Below are 12975 nucleotides of genomic sequence, written 5' to 3'. Positions count from 1 at the left end.
TTCAGGACCAGGGAGTCCTCCACACCAGCCCGGCCCCTGTCCCCCAAAAACAGTACTTCTGTCTTGTCAGGATTCAACTTCAATCCATTAGCCGCCATCCATCCTCCAACCGCCTCCAGGCACTCACACAGGACCTTCACCGCCTTCACTGGTTCTGATTTGAAAGAAAGGTAGAGCTGGGTATCATCTGCATACTGATGGACACCCAGTCCAAACCCCCTGATGATCTCTCCCAGCGGCTTCATATAGATGTTAAAAATAACCTTACTGCACCTTCTTTCTTTGCTTACACCATTTTTTAAAAAATCATGCTGGAATTCATTGTTTAGCTCTCTAATTTGTGTACATTAGTGGCTTCTTGGATTTTTAATCCTGGCCATTTATATGCCCTTGGTGCTTGTTTGCAGTTGTCCGTATGTCATAGCTGGATTTCAAAGTCCCCAGTCTAAGCAACAAGTGGTAGTGTCTACCTGGGAAGGGAAAACTCCAATTTGTGTTTTTTATTCACCGCTAGAAAACTTTGAACAATGACCTTGGTCCCAACTGGCGTGATAAGTTGGAGTTCTTTGAAGAGCGACCTTTCGCTGCAGCTTCGATTGGACAGGTTCACCTGGGGCGCTTGAAGAATGGGAAAGAAGTTGCCATGAAAATCCAGGTGGGCCTAGTGGTCTTCCGTGTTTTCAGAGTTGGCGCCCACCAGTAGCTCTGAATATGCACTTTGAGACCCACTCCTTGATGTTTTTCAATATATTAGTTTCATAGAAGTGTAGAATTGTAGAGTTGAAGGGATCCCGAGGTTCATCTCATCACCTTTGGCCCCTGTGTGAAGCCTATGCGGCTTTAGGGTAGTTCTGTCACTGTGCCCCTAACACTTCTGTCTGAGATCAACAGACATTTTCAGATGGAGGACAGGCTCCTTCAAATCCTGAACCTGATTCTTGGGTTGTGGCAAAGTATATGGTACGAATGGTTCACACATTATAGTTCCCTTTTTTGCTGATCAAACTGTGTGTCTGAACCATTTGTACTATAGACTTGCACAGTATGGGGGATGATGTGCCAGAAGCATTTTCCTTTTCTGGAAATCCTGGTTTTGGCAATTGCCATAATTCTCTCCATTGGGAGTTTTAATGATCCCCATGACAGTAGAAAAGTCCTGTAGATGGGGAGCCTCTGGCCCTTCAGGTGTTGGGCTCCAACTTCCATCATGGTCAAGGATGATGGCATTGTAGTCTAACAACACCTGGAGGGACCACCTGCTCTAGATCTAAGGTTTTGCTAGGTGGCATTTCTTGGGCTGTTGTCTCTCTCCCCCACCCCTATTTTTAATCCCAGTGTAGGTTAAAAGTGACGGAAAGTTCCTGTTCTTGCAGCTGTTCATGTCAGTCTGCTACCCAGAGCACAGGTGCTAAGCTGTGAAAATTGGCTCCCTTGGCTCTTTTTTAGAAAGGAGGTGGGGAGGATGGAATTTTAGACTCCGCAGGCTATGCTTCGCAGGAGCATCTGAGAAGTGTGCTGTCAGGTTTGGACAGTCTAAATTACCTTGGAGAGAGGGAACTGTAGCTCATTATGCCTTCCCTTAATTATTTCCCAAACCAGCCTGTGTTTCTTATGCAAAGTAAACTGCATTATCGTAGAACTCTCTTGATTGTGATAGGACTGTATCTTTTCTGAAGGATTTTTGCAAATGATGGGGAAACAAACCGTTCAATCCTGGGAAATTTCCCTGTTTGGCAGACAACTCTCCAGGTTCTCAAGACAGTAAAAAAAACAGGGGGCAGAGCTGCCAGCCTCTAGGCTAGATCAGGCTTGTAGAACCTTCTAGGATCATAGAATTGTGGAGTTGGAAAGCATCCGGTGGGTCATCTTGTCCCACCTTGTCTACTCTGCCCCACTCTTGCCCCCTCCTCCCCATCTCAGCTGGCCCTCATTTCTCCTCAGCAAAAGAGGCCTGCAGAGTAGCAGCAACTAGAGTGGTGTAGCATCCTTCAGAAAGATGCTCTCGCTGCCAGTCCATAGCTGGACCTCCAGGCTTGTCCATGAACCTACCTGCCTGTGACTGTTGTGGCCGAGAGTGGTTTCTGCTTTCCCAGAACACAAAGCAAGAGAACATCAGTGTGGCTGGGGAACAGGAGTGGGAGGAGGAGGCATGAGAGTGCGTGTGAGTTGCTCCTGATGGAAAGCATGTGTGCCATTGTGGGTGGGTGGGGAAGAGAATGGATGAATGGGGTGTCTACCTGTGGGTGGATGGGAGGAACGAGGGATGTGGGGCTTGTGCGTGAGAAAGTGGCAAGCAGAGAGAAAAGGGGTGGCCCTACTTACTCTTAGGTAAGCAATACTGCGCTAGCTGGATCAGACATTAGCCAGGTTCCTGTGACCTCTTTTCATCCTTGCATTTCAGCACTTTTATTTAGGGATTTTGTTTTTGCCATGACTGAAGCTTTGACCCTCTGTTTTAGTTCAGGAAAGTGTAGCAGGTGTTTGAACTGGAGGAGGTGCTTAGCATTTCTCTCTCTCTCTCTCTCTCTCTCTCTCTCTCTCTCTCTCTCTCTCTCTCTCGTGCAGTATCCTGGAATAGCCCAGAGCATCAATAGTGATGTCAGCAACCTGATGACTGTCCTGAGCATGAGCAATGTTCTCCCAGAAGGTAACTTTGGGAAGGGGGCTGTTGTTCAATTCTTCTGTGTGCGTCTGCTGAACACTACTCTGTTGTCTGCTGTCAGTGTTAAAACAGTTGGTTGGAAGCTTCACCTGCCGCCTCTTACAAGCAGCATAGTTGCTGAGACATGGAATGACGCTGGGGTATTGCCAGGTGCTTAAAAGACCAGGAGCCACAGGCCCATGACTTGCCTCTGGGCATATGAAGATGGGTTGTGCCCTGGGTTTCACTTTGTAGAGGGCCCAGCTGAGCAAAGTGTAAAAGAAAAAGAGGGTTTTTTGGGGGTGGTGGAGGGAAGGGCAGGATATTCAGGGCTTGGGCCCCCTGGGCTACCACCTCTGCCCCACATATTCTGGGGGACAACCTCTCACTATTGTGCAACAGGTTATTAGCATGAAATGCGGGGAGAGTTTTTAGCCTATGTTTACCGGATAGAAATCCATTCTGCTTTGCTCATCTGCAAGAAAGGTCCAATCATGTCCAAACCCACAGGAGAGCCCAGCATTCTGAACCAATGTGGCAATGAAGAGAGAGTAGCAAGATTGCTATGTAATGTAACTCCTCCCTCCCTCCCTCCCTCCCTCCCTCCCTCCCTCCCTCCCTCGTTGGCAGTCTGTGGACTGGCTGCCAGATGGGAGCAGAGCTCAGGCAGACAGAACCACTTTGTCCTTTGAACTTCTTTTGCCTGGCTGTGGGAATGCTGGGCAGAGATCCACAGCCTTAATTGTAATCCCCCCTTGATAACACTCATTAATCTTGGCATCAAAGAAGCCGTGGGAGGCTATAAGTCCGCAAATGCTTTGTATCTCCACCTTTTCCATTTATGGAGCATGGGTGGCTGCAGTAGTTGCCAATACATGCCTAAATTGATTTTGTATGTGCGGGGGGATGCTATTCCTGAAGTCCAGGATGCATTAATTTTAGGAGAACCATTCATGCTTTGCAGAGAGGTGCAGTTGCTACAGTTAACTAAGGACAATTGTATATGGCTGAAAGTAACCGGCGAAGCGCTATCTTCCAGGCTGAGCTCTTTGCTCAGTTGAGGAACCTTTTTCAGTCCAGGGGCCACATTCCTTTCTGGGCAGCCTCCTGAGGGCCATATGCCCATGGTGGGTGGGGCAAAGAAGAAATGGCAGGTTTTACCTTATGTACACTAGGCTAGTTTCTACATACACTTGTGTGCCCTCTCTGTTCACCATCCAGATAAGCAAGAGGCATTATCAGCGTTCATGGACACGTGCCAGCCAGGGCAAAATATCTGAGGTGCAAATAGGGCCAGTGAGGGGCTTGGTCTGGGAGTGTTCCAAGGGCCAGGCAGAGAGAAGTGGAGGGCCGCATTTGGCTCTAAGGTCTGAAGTCCCCCACCCCTGATTCTGTCATTGTTTCTATTTCAATCCTAACCTGCTTCCTTCTCCTGCCGTTTTGCCTCCAGGTCTCTTCCCTGAGCATCTGGTTGAAGTGCTGAGCAGAGAGCTGGCCCTGGAATGCGATTACAAGAGAGAAGCTGCCTGCGCTAAGAAATTCAGGTGTGTTTTATGGGGCTCTGCCCCCGCCAGATGCTGCAATGAGGGATTCTGGTTTTATCCCAAACACCTGGGCTTGTGCATGCTGTTGGACCAGGGGGAACGAGGCTCAGAGAAGAATATAGAGTAGCAAGTGGCTGCTTTTTGGCAAAATGGCGTCACCTCTGCTGAGCCCAGATATTGCAGAAACCCCAGGCCCCTGCAGGGGTTGGGCAGCTCTTAGCGTTTTGTCTGTTGCCCCTCAGGGAACTGCTCAAGGACCACCCCTTTTTCTATGTTCCTGCTGTGGTGGAGGAGCTGTGCAGCCCACATGTCCTGACGACAGAGCTGGTGTCTGGGTTCCCGCTGGATCAAGCCCAAGAACTCAGCCAGGAGATAAGGAACGAGGTATGGTCGCCTGGCCCCTTTTCAGCTTGGAGGTGGAGGAAGGAGATCGGTAGAGCCAGAGGACACGAGCCTCTTCCTCAGGCCATTTTGCAAGAGAGGTCCTTTGAATGGACAGGTTGGGGCCATGCTAAGTATTGTGTGCAGAAATCGATTGCTTGGGAATGGTGGGCACCCTAGAAAATGTTTTGCTACTGATTGTGTCCTGCATACCTCAGTATTGGGGCCACTTGCACTGGGGACCCCAAAGCCCACCGGCGTTGCTAACCTGCAAACCATCTTTCAGACAGACAGCGTGACCTTGTGTGTAGGATGACCAGCTTGGAAAAAGAGATCATCTCACCCTGGAACGAGCGATCAGAAACGCGCCCCCCTCTTGTTGCATAAGCACCCAAATATAGGTTTCTCAGTTCGCCCAATCCTAGCACCTGAAGCCTGGTAGAAAAGTACTGGGTAAACAAGAGGTCAGACGAGAGGTGAAGCATGGACAAAAGAGCATCTGAGCCAAATATAGTAAGGAGCTAGACAGTTAATGGGAGGACAAGCAAGTCTGACTACAGCCAGATTGGCAGATGGACTTGGCCTGGTATTCCGACGTGCCCCATAGGAGGCCATTAAACACCCTTAACAGCTGTCAGCAAGTCACTGAGCAGGAGTATAAAGTTTGGTCTCTAGACAACAAAACTCCTGGGTACATGGCTTTGCCACTCTGACGTGTTGCTGCTCTGTCCTTTCTCCTCTCCTGCATTTTTCTGGGCACTGCAAGGTTTCTCATGGCAGATGCTGGACTTTTGGTCTGATCCAGCAGTTCTCTTTCTGTGTCAGCAGAAGCTGGTCTTGGCTGCTGACAAGTGTGCCTGTATGGTGTCCGTGTTTTCAAGCACATGTTGCCACATTTGCACTTTGCCTTCCCATCTGAGGTGCACACTTAAATCCTGACCCTTTGGTTGCTAAACTAAATTTTCACCAAAACAATGGTGCAATTGGTGCTCTCTTCTTCCTCAGCCCTTCTCTCCTGTAAATGGCATCCCTACTCTGGGCCACTAACTTGGCCACAATGCTGGCTCAATAACTCCAGCCTTTCTGGAAGCTAGAGGGCAGATAAGTGACCTGTTCCTGGTCCTTGTAGTTGGGCGAGCAACATAATTTCACCCCCTGACTATATCACATGTTACACAAAAGGGACCACACTTCTTCTTGAGCTTTGTAGTTGTGCATTGTCCAAAGCAGTGACTCTTTGGCATCTCTCTCTCTCTCTTTCTTCCTGCCTCCCTCCCCAAGGAGATGTGTAATCCACCTAATCCCAGGAGTCTTTGTAGCATCCTCTGCCAGACAGACATTCATGATAGCTGTGACTTAGTTTCAGTATATTCTGCATATCTACCTAATCTGATGCAAGTGGGAGCTTTTCTAATTCATTTTCGTCCCTTTGTTGCAATTTTTGCAGATCTGCCACAACATACTCGTTTTGTGCCTGCGAGAGTTGTTTGAGTTCAGATACATGCAGACAGATCCAAACTGGTCCAACTTCTTCTATGACCCAGAATTGCAGAAGGTAAATGGCTCTAGCTGGACTTGGCACTAGCTGCTTATGCAGCATTCGCTTCCTTTTTTTGCAATGGCTTCTTGGCTAATGTGCTCCTTTAGGTGGATGTGGTTCGGTTAGCTTGGCAACAGGGCAAGTGGGTTTGAGGGTACCGCCTGGAATCTAGAGTTTGCAGATTTTGGGTGGAAAAGGGAGCGTATTTCACGGAAATAATACAGCAAGAATGTAATGGGAGGGATAGTAAGACTCTGCTGGCAATCAAATAGAATTCCACTGATGATGTCTTTGAAGGAAAAGGTAAGAAATTCTCACCTGCCTGATGCCTAGAGCAGGATTGGGGGAAGCTGTTTTCCTTTTGAAGGGCCATTGACCCACTGGAAAAACCAGTTGGAGATACAGCATTGCAGGACTGTATAGCTCAGGCATAGGCAAACTCGGCCCTCCAGATGTTTTGGGACTACAACTCCCATCATCCCTAGCTAACAGGATCAGTGGTCTGGGGTGATGGGAATTGTAGCCTCAAAAACATCTGGAGGGCTGAGTTTGCCTTTGCCTGGTATAGCTCTTCCTCTGTGCCACCCCACCTACCTCTCTCACATATCAGAGAGCAGGACTTGGGCTCCCAGGGTCTAGAGGGCCAGAAATTAAGCAGAGCATCGCAGGTTCCCCACCCCCCAAGCGCTAGAGAGATTTACCTTCTTTAAGAGGACTGGAGCAATGGCTATTAAACTTTCAACATCCAGAAGACCCTTTCCATACCAACTTGTTCTGCTAAGGAAATGTGGTGTGTGCATTGCAGGGGATTCTGCATCTTAATCTAGGCCCTGTCCATGTGTGCTTGAGCATAAACCCCGTGCCTTCCTGTAGCTGGGCATTGCAGCCACTGTTTTGAAATTTGCTGTGGGGACCCTCTTTCCATGGTGGCTACTTGGTCCATCCTCATGTTTATGCTATGTGACCCTTCCAGCCAGGTGGGCCTGTCCGATTGTCCTTGTTTCCTTAGCTGTGTTAGAACTGGGGACAAAGTGTTGAAATTCTCCCAATGAAAGGAGGGTTCTTGCCAGCCATGCAGTTTTTGTATATAAAAGCACATGTACTAAAGCAACCTGTGAAGTGTTGCTGTTTTAGGTTTTCACCCTATCCCAATAACAAGTGGGAAAAGAAAGTGGCTTTACAAAGAACTCCAGCTCTTTGTAGCACTTAAAATTGTTCTGACAAACATGCGGATGCTCTCGGTGTAATAGTTTCTGTTCTAGTGTAAAAAAACACATTTGTACAACTCATCCAGGTGGCGCTTCTGGATTTTGGAGCAACCCGGGGTTTTGATGAGGAATTCACAGACCTCTACATAGAGGTGAGGACTCCTAAAACCTTTTGTGATGGTGTCGTTGTTTTGTGGGCTTGAGAAGCATGTTTGACTTGTAAGTCGCTGGATTGAAAGAAAGCTAGAGGTTTAACTAGCTTTTTAGTTCTCCTTATCTCAGGCAGCCCAACTTTATTTGTTGCGTTCTAAAACTGGAGAACTTGGACTGCTGTCATAATTCTCTTTTTCCTAATGTGGATTTTTAAAAATGTGCAAAGGGAGTTGATGGTGTGAGGGAAATTGCTTTTAAAGCCTTAGTAATGCTTAAGATATGTTGCTGTTTGTTTTTATTTAAATGACCCGAGTACATATTTTATTGTTCTTGTGGACAGACTCAAAATTACTTTTTAGCAAACTGCCATAGGGAATATATTCGTCCTTTCCCAGTGAAATAGGTATTGTTGCTCAGGACCCAGAGATTTTCTCTTAAGTGGGACTTGTGCAGTGAAAACTGCAATATTTTACTAGTAGTCTAAAAACAAATGTCATTCTGAGAAAAGTATTCTCCCTCTTTCTGGCAGTATCTGATCAAGGCAAACATCTGGACTCTTGAAAAGGGGTCCATGCTGCCAGCAAAGAGTAGAGCCCCCTTTTGCCTGCTGATTTTTCATGGGTTGGATTGTGTCCTGTGTTTCAATTGTAGCCAGCCATGTTAAATTAGGGCATCCATTCTCAGTACACCAACACTTCTTATTGTTTCACTGGTAACACAGGAGGGAAAATGACCACAAGGACTCCCAATTGGGCATTTAGCTTTGCAATGTGGAATGTTTTCCATTAACTCTGTTCTGTCTGGATTTCCCTTCGCTTAAAGCAGTTCACAAGCCAGTAACTTCTTGATTGACCACTAATAATGAACTGTATGTCACAGACATTACTTCTGCAAATTCATTATCCTATTTTTATACAAATAACATGTGAAGACTTGGTCTATTCATTTGTATCATTTATTATTCCTATGATCCTTGTTTATAAAACCCAATAAAAAGTTACATTAAAAAAGGGCATGCATTCCTTTCATCCTAGTATCACATTTCCGGTCTCAAGTGAAGACAGCTGAAGTTTGTGATCTTTCAAAACTGCTCATGCTTCTTAAAGGCTTGGCCGAATTCTTTTTTGTGGGATAAAAACATGTAGCCTTCCTAGTATTGACCTTGTTTCTGAGTAAAGGATTTTCCTTGCTATTGAAGTGCTTAATAGGATTGGCTCCCACCTACACCTTCTGGCTTTTGAATTTTTCTTCTTCTTCCAATACAGTTAATCAAAGCAGCTGCTGACATGGACAGAGAGAAGGTGCTGAAGAAATCAATAGAAATGAAATTCCTAACTGGCTATGAAAACAAGGTACATAGTAGCACCAAACAATCAATGCTTTGTTTAGCTACCGGTGCGACGTCAGTCTCCTTTAGAAACTTCAGCTAAATAATTACTCCCCCTTTGAAGCTACGTATTTATTGTATCTATAGAACTTAAGTGTCTCTTGCCAATGCCACCATGGGGGTCAACATTAGCTGCAGCTCTTAAGTGGCATATCTCACCACTCCTTTCAAATCCAGCTTAATTTGTCATGCAGGATACTCACTCATTCTTCTAATATCTGGGTGTGTGATCAGGGCAGCTGGCTGGAGCCTGTAATGGTGAATGTCTTAAGTTCCCTGCCATGTCTCTGTGAGTGTTTAGCTTGAGATACTGGAGGTTTGGAAGCTTGTTTCCAGCAAAGTGTGGGTAGTTGGCAAGGATGCTATAAAACACACTTCCCGGGTGTCTCGTGTCCCAGGTTCAATCCCTAGCATCTCTCGGTAGGGCTGGGAATGGCCCCTATCCGAAATGTCAGAGAGCCACTGCCAGTCATTGTAGACCATACTGAGATAGATGGACCAGTGTTCTGATTCAGGGTGAGGCAGTTTCCTATTATTTCTAAGTAGGCTCTAAAGCGTTGCCATTCAAGTTTTATTCTGGTGGATTGCAGAGTTATGGGATTGGGGAGTTGTGGGGTGTTGGAGCTGTCATGGTCGCATAGAAGGAGCTGGAAATATTCTAATTTGGGTGTCCATTGTTGGGGCAGTGGAGAAGTTCCTTTGGTTTTTGAGTAGGATTATCCTAAGATTTTTAGCATTTTAAATATGCTGGTAGAAAGTAACAGAATATCCACTTTGCTGGCCTCGCAATACTCTTTGTTGCCAGCAATAATTTTATTTGAATTTAGCTTGACATTTTTTTTTATATGATGCACTGTAATATTGTAGAATTGTGGCCTGGTGAAAACCTGAGATGGGTGCAGTCCTTCATTTTTCTCCCTGGGGAGAAAGATTCCTGTTCAGAGAGTCCCCATTTGAATTAACAATGGAAGTGAGAGGTAGTTTATTAAGGGTCAGCAGCTTGGAGGAACGTTCTCCTCGCTACCCTTGATCATATGGAAAGTCTGTGCTGCCACATTAGGCTGTGAAGGAAATAGTCCTTGATTTTGTATCTCCTTCACAGTAGCTGTGTTGGGTTGTGATTAGTGGCGCTTGCTTCTGAATAAACATGCACAGGATTGGAAGTGTTGGGTTCTGACACTGCCTGGTGTACACTGTCTTAAAAAGCAAAGCCCATTGACATCTCCACCACCATGCCAGTCACACCTGGCACCACCTGGCTAAAGTCTGCCTGCCTCTGCTTATGAGCAGACAAATAGAACATTTATCCCTCCAGACTACAATTCCTGCAATACAGTAATTGACTCTCAGTGCTAAGTGGGCTGAGCCTAGTATAGTTATTTGTGAATGTTTATTCTAGAGCTAGAGAGATTAACTATTCCTGCTGTTAATGGGATATTTCCTCGTCTTCTTCATGACCTGTAGAGTTAGGAGTTACATGGTAGCTTCCTTTTTACTTTCTTTTTCCTCAGTAGAACTATTCAGAACAGCTGATCAAAACCACCCTCTTCCATTTTTGTTTTGCTCAGGCTATGGAAGACGCCCACTTGGACGCTGTCCTCATCCTTGGAGAAGCTTTTGCATCCAGTGAACCTTTTAACTTCGGCAACCAAAACACCACTGAGAAGATACATGGCTTAATTCCAGTCATGCTGAAGCACAGGCTAGTCCCACCCCCCGAGGAGACCTACTCTCTTCATCGGAAAATGGGAGGCTCATTCCTCATATGCTCCAAGCTGAAGGCCCAAATTCCATGCAAGGACATGTTTCAGGAAGCCTACAGAAAATACTGGAGTAGAAAGGCGAAGAAGGAATAGTAGCACAGAACTGTTGAACGTCCCCTTGGGTTTATGGCCAATCACCAAGGTTCTAGCAAACCACAGTGCGGTGTCTTCTCTCTCATACCCCCCAGAACACCAGCAGCCTGGCTCCTGGAAGCAGAATACCCGGTTCTAAGGACAGTGTTGTTTTTTCGTTGGACTTTTCTCCTCCACTTTACACTCACCTGATTCCCTGTGTAGCCTCTCTTTTTACAGGAAAATGGTTGTAGCCTAGTGTAGGGATTGTCAGGGGAGGTTAGGCAGCTCTGTATCTCACTGTCCCAGGTATCAGCTCTCTTTTTCAGATTTTAATACTGATAGCTGTGTACCAATTTGTTTTTTTATTGAAAGCAAAACAAAGCAAGGGGTGGTGGAAAGAGAGCCAAAACAAGTTGGCATTGAAATCGTATTGTAGTTCTCCAAATGTCTGTGGTTTCTCCCCCCACCCTTTTTTCATAGGTCCTTTAATTTTTCTTCTTCTAAGGCAGGATACAAATGGTTTCATACTATGAAGTTTAGATTGCCAACACAACTCACAAGAGAATACTATTTTTGTATGATGCTTGCTGGGAATCCATAAAGGTCGGGGTCTCCTGATGGTGCAGTGTAAGATGTGTACATAGCCTACTTTATGCCTTCAGTCTCTTAAGTTTTCAAGGAAAGTGAGTATTTCCAAGGATCTGATAGAAAGTGGTGCAGTGGCGTATGTAGAATGCCCTACTTTCAAATGTGGCAGCCGTCTGATTCTCTTGAGTTGAATGTATATGCAATGTAGTTAATGGGGTTCTCTTGTTAAATGGAGAATTAGAGAAGCCAAAGCTCTTAACTGTGGCATTTATAGAAACCCAGCAGTGAAGCTGAACTATCTCCACCTTCATGCCTGCATCTTTGTAATGCAACCTTTGATGGGCGTCGGGAGATTGATACTGCTGTGTTATCAGTGGTGTTTCAAGATTTTGTTGGAAAGCATAATATACATTAAAGTAGCTGAACGCACAACTTTAAGCAATTGGAGGCAACTCGGCAAATGTATTTTGGGAGGGGTTTTTTTTGTACAACAGTTAGTTGTAGCTGTACAACTTTCAACCGATTTCCAATAAAGAAGTGCTTGTGCAGAAGGTGGCTTGGCTGTGGTTTACTAACCTGGAAGAAGAAGCAAGTGTATGGGTACTTTTTCACTTCTGCTTACTCTGATTCTGTTCCAGTAATACTGCCTCTTAAGTACTTTGTTTCATAACCACTATATTCTGCTGACAATTTTAGTTTTCACCTTTAAAGCAGGGAAGCAGTATCTGGCTGGGCAGACAATAGTAGTTATCCTATAGCTCAAAAGAGATCTTCCATCTCCACCCAGGTGGAAGTGCAGTGGTGAAGATGATTAGAGACAAGTTACAGCAGATTGTATTGGGCTGGTAAATTATGGGAATGTTATGCAGTTGTGCCGTAAGAATTTATAAATCCTTCCTTGTTGGCTTATGCTCAGCCCATGGTATTCAGGGAATGCCTCTGAGTCCAGTTTAGCAGTCATGGCCGCTTATCTTCCATTATTTCATTCAAATCTTGGAGAGATGCACTTCGTAAATTATGTGTTGCATGAAGAAGTATGTTGAATCAATTTCTGTGTTTGACCCTGAATTCCAGTTTACACGAGCAAGGGCAAAATTTCCTTGGACCATTCGGATTTTAGGAACTTCAATTCATTTTAACACGGTACGAGACCTGCCTGGCACCATTTGGCCCTATTCGTTTGAATAACGAGACATTTAGCAAGTCAGGTGTGTGGACAACTATCACCTGTGTTTTTGGGAGGTTATTAACCATCCAAATGCAAACCATTACAAAAGAGTTGTTGTTAAGATTTTATGAATTGGCCCAAATTGTGTGGCACACCGTTCCATGCAGGTGGTTCATAATACAGCTTCTCTTACCTTTTTGCATGAGCACCTGCTTATTTGACATGCTGCATGTAGGAATGCTAGTTAGATGATGGCAAGAATGCAGGAAGTTTACTTACTTGCCCCTATTGTACGATTAGTTCCTAGTGCTGCTCTTTGTTTATAAGCTTCACATTTGAGATGCAAGCCCTCTTTAGGTGTTGTGTGATGGACTTGTTTAGAGCTCTGCCTGCCAGAGCTGCACAACTCCTCCCACTGTTGCCATGTTGGTGCACTGCTTGAGGCCAGGAGCCTGCTCTACAGGTGGTGCCACCTTGGGCGATTTATAACCCTCAGCAATTAGGGTTTTCAATTGCACAGAAAGCCT

The 12975-nt window shown here is 45.6% G+C and overlaps 1 protein-coding gene across 4 annotated transcripts in view; it reads left to right on the top strand.

Moving 5' to 3' along the window:
• Positions 1-11831, top strand: part of COQ8A (coenzyme Q8A) — a 55872-nt gene extending 44041 nt beyond the window's left edge. For 2 of the 4 annotated variants that reach the window (XR_014524295.1, XR_014524296.1), the window contains exons 8-15: positions 515-655; positions 2566-2647; positions 4092-4185; positions 4428-5310; positions 5372-6121; positions 7401-7466; positions 8733-8819; positions 10423-11831. Coding sequence is in view for 2 of the 4 variants with exons in the window: in XM_083496103.1 (XP_083352229.1) it covers positions 515-655; positions 2566-2647; positions 4092-4185; positions 4428-4569; positions 6014-6121; positions 7401-7466; positions 8733-8819; positions 10423-10710 (1008 nt within the window). In the remaining 2 variants the exon portion in view is untranslated. The remainder of the gene's footprint in view (positions 1-514; positions 656-2565; positions 2648-4091; positions 4186-4427; positions 5311-5371; positions 6122-7400; positions 7467-8732; positions 8820-10422) is intronic. The other 2 variants (XM_083496103.1, XM_083496104.1) reach the window with 1 other exon arrangement.
• Positions 11832-12975: the final 1144 nt, after the last annotated feature.

The sequence above is a fragment of the Podarcis liolepis genome, assembly GCF_965112155.1.
Source record: "Podarcis liolepis genome assembly, chromosome: 3".
Lineage (NCBI taxonomy): Eukaryota > Metazoa > Chordata > Lepidosauria > Squamata > Lacertidae > Podarcis > Podarcis liolepis.
Note: the sequence above shows the minus strand (reverse complement) of the source record. Positions and strands in the feature narration are given on the sequence as shown.